Source organism: Rhea americana, unplaced genomic scaffold (genome assembly GCF_003343005.1).
Source record: "Rhea americana isolate MKP2758 unplaced genomic scaffold, rheAme1 scaffold_6, whole genome shotgun sequence".
NCBI lineage: Eukaryota > Metazoa > Chordata > Aves > Rheiformes > Rheidae > Rhea > Rhea americana.
The window spans coordinates 9,147,429-9,153,799 of record NW_028186756.1 but is presented as its reverse complement, the minus strand read 5'-3'; the positions used below and the strand labels follow the sequence as shown (position 1 = coordinate 9,153,799).

General features: G+C 44.7%; 1 protein-coding gene across 2 annotated transcripts in view; it reads left to right on the top strand.

The window, feature by feature from the left end:
- The first annotated feature begins 315 nt into the window (after positions 1–315).
- The window catches only part of POF1B (POF1B actin binding protein), a 22,988-nt gene continuing 16,932 nt past the window's right edge, over positions 316–6,371 (top strand). For both annotated transcript variants that reach the window (XM_085319593.1, XM_085319592.1), the window contains exon 1: positions 316–699. In XM_085319593.1, the coding sequence (XP_085175719.1) occupies positions 316–699 (384 nt within the window). The remainder of the gene's footprint in view (positions 700–6,371) is intronic.

Genomic DNA, 6,371 nt, shown 5'->3' with positions numbered 1-6,371 from the left:
CCCCGCGCCGGGGGCCGCCGCCATCTTGTCCCGTCCCGCCCCCTCGCGCGGGCGGCGGCCCCGGCCGGCCCCGCTCCCGGCCCGGCCGCCTGGCAGCGGCGCGCCGGCCGCGCTCCGCCGCCCTGCTGCCCGCTGGCCCCCTGCCCGCAGCGGGGGAGGCGGCCGCGGGGCTCTGCACGCGCAGGTGTGTCCCGCCCTAGGCGCGGCTCCCTCGCAGGTACTAATCACCGCCCTGCCCCGGCGCCTCTCTGCACTTGCTGCCCCGCTCCCCCGGGAGCCGCAGTCCGGCCGCGCGGGGGGCTCCCCGCAGCCCGCATGTACGGGATGCAGCAGCAGCTGCAGCCCGTCGCGCTGCCCCCGCACCTGCAGCAGCAGCAGCAGCACCACTACTACCGGCGCCAGCAGCACTACAGCACGCTCCCCGCCAGCCGGCGGCCCGCCTGCTGCCCCGAGCCGCTGCCCCAGCCCCTGCCGTGCCGCGAACCGCCGCCGTGCGCGGAGCCGCTGCCCCAGCCCCTGCCGTGCCGCGAGCCGGCGTCCCACCAGCACCAGGAAAGCAATGTGGCGTACGACCGGGTGAGGACCTACGGCCCCGGGTGCCGGCGGGTGAGCACCTCCTGCTCCTCCCGCGCGGGCTCGCCGCTGGAGAGCTCGCACGGCTACCAGCAGGTCATCGCCGGCTGCGACCCGCCGCAACAGGTAGGGAGCGGCGCCGCCGCGCCTCGCCCTCCTACCCGCCTCGTCCCGTGCCCCGCGGCGCCGTTTCCGGCCTCGCTCGCATCCCCTTTGCCCCGCTCTTCCCGCCGCCGCGGCTCGCCCGGCGCCGGACCGCGAGTCACGGGTACTCGTGCCGGCCGGCGGGCGGGGCGGGCCGGGGGCTCCGCCGGGCCGCCAGGGGATGTGGCCCCRCAGAAGGGAGGATCCGCGCCGGACCCCCCCCCCTCCCCCGTCGGCGGAAGCGGGGCCGGGCGCTGTGCTGTCTGCGTGACGGCCGTGGGCCCGGCCTGGCCACGAGCGAGAGCTGCGTGTGGCAGGTTGTTTTCCTTTACAAACGTCAAAGCGAAAATACTTCGACTTCCGATTTGCAGATGGGGGCAAACGTCGGTGCGGCTACGGCCCCTCAGGGACGCGCGGCGCGGCGCTGCACGCACCCCTCTGGAAGCTCGCCAGGCGGCGCGGGGCGGCGCGGGGCGGGGCGGCCCCTAACGGCCGTTCCCGCGTGCCGTGAGGGGGCTGCGCCGCGGGCCGGCCCAGGGGGCGCCGAGCGCCGCGAAACCCGTGCGGCGGCTCCGCGTGTGATAGGGCGCACAGTGCGCGTCAGTCGTKCATTGCCAGCGGTGAGCGGGTCGCTGGTGGCGAGGGGGGGTGGTTCGAGGGAGGAGATGGGTGAACCTCGGGAAAGCTGCTGGTGACTCGGGTGTCGTCGCCGAGGTGATCCCCCGTCCCGATAGCGCGTGTTGTACTGTGGCAGTTACATTCGGAACCTGTGAAAGACGAGAGCATGAAAGATCCTATCTTTCACCATGTAGTAATTAAATAAATACCGTTTTATTCGTGAGTGAAGAGCTTTATATCACAATAACTTGTTTTAATCTACAGCTCTTAAAATGATTTTTTTATTTAAATCCCTCTTTTTGTTTTGAATGGATAAATCAAGTCCATACTTGTTTCCTTTTTTCTTGGTGACTCTAAATTTACGTTTTTTAACTTAAACCCGTAAATATCCTATCTATTGCAACATTTTGCCCATTCTGTCAACAGGACTGTGAAATAATCTCATTCTAAACCTTGCACTTATGCTTCTGCAGTTTCTGTTTCACTCCCATTGCCATTAACATGATGTATGCAAAAACACTTTTCCTGCCTGGTGTTACTAAATATGAAGATGCTATTAAACATAATGTAAAGGTGTGTCTGTTTAGTAGTTCTCTGTGAATCAACCATGCTAACTAATAACATTCACGAAACTAAGCAGGTACAGAAGTATTAGAGAATCTTCATTTAGCATTGATTTAAAAGTTTGCGATGTAGTTCAGCAGGTTTGTTACTGTTTGTGTTTACAGGGAAGAGTTTGAAGGTATTGATGGTATTTAACAGTTTTAACATAAATAGTTAATATGTTAGCTAAATCTTAGGAACAGAAAACCAGAAATCAATAACTTAAGAATAGTTTTGTCTATAAAAACGGAAGAGGAGTTTAGAATTTGTGTATCAGGTTTTTCTCTTACACAGACTGTTGTTAACATCAGTAGAAGCAAGATTGGAATGTCCTGTCCAATATGGGAACRTATATTTGTTTAAACTTCTACTCTTATTTAACTTTCTTTCCTGTGATATAAAAATATTTACCCATGAAAAAGAACAGGGATTAAGACAAACAGGAAGTTGGATTGTTTCTTAAAGCCACACTTCTATACTACACGGCTGCCTTTTACGGGATGGCTTTTGTAAATTTTGGAAAGYAAGGCATTTCACTAACAGCTTTGTATGATTTTGAGTATGACAGACTCTCATCCCTGCTCTGTCAAGTGTATGATCCATCTTTCACAAGGTGTGGAGTCRGAGCATAAACACTGGTCTCTCACCTCCCAGATAAATGATATTACTGGGCTAGATGGTAGTCTGAATTCCATTCAGTTAATTAAATATTAATTAGAATAAATACTGCAGTCCCGAGCTTCCTTTACTCGGATGTTAAATGAACAATGTGATTATAGTCTCTTATGCTGTCTCTGCCCTACTAAATAGATTTAATTTTCAGTGTCTGTTTAGTCACTGAGTCCATGAAGTCCTGCTGATGAAAAATAGTTTCTTGCTGAAGTGTTTTGCTGGATTAGACTTTAAAAACAAAATAGGGTGTAGTCCAAATCAGGCTTTGTGTAGGTTGTAATTTTTGTGGTGGAGCAGGAAGGTACTTAATAAAGATTAATTAGGCAGTTATTCAAGACAAAAGTGGTAACAAATAAGGGAGGTCAGCAGAGAGTAGACAGAAGTGACTACTTCATGCTGAATGGAAGTAGTCAGAAAGAAGCACTGGGAAGAACAGTTTAAGAGCAGTGATTCTGCTGGAGAGCAGTCATTGATTATTTCATATCAAGCTTTCCAAAGGATTGCGTATTGCGCTTTTTGATTCTCTTGCCCTTTCTGCAGATCATTTATAGCTGCATAAACTGAATAATGTAACAGTATTTAACTCACATAGACATTTAGGCTTAATGCTAGAGTATGTAGTTAATGGTAGGTTCATACTGTGCTTTAAGCTTTCTACTGTTGATAAACCAAGGAGCTTTCTTTGAGCAATATTTCATTTTCTTTTGCAAAGCTTTAGCAGCATAATGATAATGAACATCTACGTTGTTGCTGATGCGCTGTTGTGCTGTTTACTCATGTGGCTGATGTCTTCCATTGTGTTTATATATATTGTTAATAGACTAGAAGGAAGAAAAATTTGGAAATGGTATGTGCCTATATTATGCGTGATTGTATTTTTATGGTCACAATGTGTTCAGGATTCAGTTTTCTTTGTTTTCTCTGTCTAACCAAATAATGGTGCTCCCAGACATGGCAGGCTTCATCTGGAGTAATTCCAGTGGCTTCATGAAATAGCAAACTCAAGGCAAATTTTACTCTTCTCCATTTGAACTAAATGGAAAAAAATTCTGAAAGAGATGACACCCAAAGCTTTGTTTCATTGCTTGTATAGAATAAATTTCTCTTGTAGTATGGCCTATAGGTATTAATATTCTAACCATGGTAATAAAAAAAATAATAATAATAAATGAATTAACACACACAAAATGTCTGTCATCAGTGTGGAAGGCAAAATCTTGAAATTCTTGGTATGAGGTAGTTATTCATGTGAGAATTTTTGTAAGTTTTTTTTCACGTCCTGAGTCAGTGAAGTACTGAGTGCTCTCAACTGCCATTTTGAATCTGGTGTAACAATAACCAAATCATTAACAAGTTGGTGAAATTTGCTTGTATTATTTGAAACAGCCTCCAAATACAGCCTGCTTTTTTTTTCCAGCTTCCAAATGTAATTCATAAATTCTCATTAGATGACTGAATTGCTTATAATTAACCAGACAATGTTTTATGCATGTAAGCTTTTGACTTACATAAACCAGATTCTCACTTATCAGTTTGCTGGAAACTAAGGGAAAATTATTGAAATAAAAGTTTTTGTTTTGATTACTTTTCCTAAAATTTCCAGGCAATAACTGAATAGATAGTTATTTTAAAATTTTACCCTTGAGGAGAACTTGTTGTTTCTTAAAAACAAGCAGAAATCATTGTGAAAGCATCAGCATGTGATCTTTTCATCCCTATAAATGTAGTGGCCTGGGACCTCTAACTGCTATTTCTAGTTGCGCCGGTGTAAATCCCAAACCCAGTCATGCCAATGAAATCCACGGCAGTTTTGGACTGCCTCCATCACTTTCTTCTTGCAGTTAAAAAAAAAAAAATGTTCCCTCTCCAAAGCATTGTAAGAAACTATTAAGAGTAAAAGAGGAGAGCCTAAGAGATGGCATACATCGTCTCTCCCTTGGGAACGATGGAAAAATCTGTAATACTTGAGGTTGTATCCCGTTCTGGTGTACTACTGCTTATGCTGCCAAGGAARTAGCTGTTGGCTGTGGAGGCCTTGAAAAGACATGTTCACTAGATGCGCAAAGCARGGAACTGTTTTGGGGTAGTTGAGGCAGGCTTAAGGTTACAGGATTTCTGGTCTCAATTATCTCCCAAGCCTGTGCAAGTTTGACCTGTTTGGCTGGTATGGGGAGGATGGCTGTGTTTGTACTGAAGCAATGGAAATCTGCATCAAAGTCACTTGGAAAAAGGTAGTTCTTGTGCATCTTRAACATAATTTTCTCCGAACAAAATATTCTTAGGTTCTTTATATTATCCTGCATAGGATTTAAGCTGTTTTGAATATTATACAATAGAAAGTGTATTTCAAGTTAAAATTCTGTGGTTATCTCAGTTCTAAATATTTCTGAGAATACATAGGTACCTAGCTAAATGAATTTTACAATTTATTCTCTCTAAACTAGATAGAATGAGTTACATATTTCAAGGCCCTATGGCAGTGAAATTCAGTTCAGGCAAGTTTGTACAACTTTTCAGTAAATTGAAAATTTATCTTTGAATCTTGTGTATATTGCGTACAACAGTATTCACATCTGAATAAAAATCTCTCTCTTTCGTATTACTTGTATTATCATAGCACTTGAGTACTGCAGTCCCGGGCAAAGGCTCCCTTGTGCTAGGCACTAGACAGAAATTCTGAATTCGCTTGCATAGATCTAAGGAAATATTCTGAGTCAGAGAGATGCCTGCTGTGTAACTTATGTGAAGAAAATATCAGTGTGCATTCATTTTAAAATAGCTTTTAGTTCAGATTTTTTACGTGTCAGAGTTATCTAGAATTTGGGCCTAAGTAGACTTAAAGTAGACCTAAATACTGTCTCTTTACAGAGTTATGTCCTGATATAGAAAGTTCTGCTGCCTTCTGTGGGATTGCTCTCTTGATTAGATCCTCTTAAAGGATCTAACTTGAGTAAATGGAGTGTGTAGAGGAGGAATAATTAGTTATTTTCCACGGCAGTTAAAACTGAGATTTCTTAATTACCATGATAGATGCTAAAACACTTTTTTTTTTCCCTTCCCTACTTTGATTTCTTTTCTTGGTGCTGTTATGATTCACTCTTGGGAGGTTTGGAAAACTGCTTCAGGCTTTCTAAACTTATGCAACAGTTCCAAACTGGGAATTTGACCAACTTTGGAGTTCTATCCTGTTAAGAATGTTTCCAGGACTTTTTATCAGCAATACAAATTTCCAAGCACTGCCAAYGAGCTATGAGAAGAACTGGTTAATAAAATTGAAGGGTTGTGCTGTGAGGAGGAGGAATACATAGTATGCTTTACAGTTAACTAACAAATTGCTCAATCCTTAGATGAGATTCAACAGGAATTTGGCTTATTTGGATAAAGAACTGGACATGGAGATTTCAAGTAGCACATATAAATCGTTGTTTATCCACAAAATGGAAGGTGCTTGTAGACAGTACTAGAAGGAAAAAAGAAAGAAACATTTGTTTTTGAAAATGAATAAAAGTAACGTCATTTGTGAATTTCTGTAATTTAAAAACGTGTATTTGTTGTCGTTTAAGAACTAGCAAATGTTCCCTGTAGGCATCTTCTTAATTCGTGTCAGTTGTGGCATATCTGACCACTTTTTGAAATAATTGCTGCTGTTTAGTACACTGAATAGTGGTCTGATTTGGCTTGTTTGGCAGTTTCTGCATACCTTTCTTTTCATTCTCCAGATTTTCTTGTTTTCTTGTCTTTTAATCTCACTCTCTCTCTCA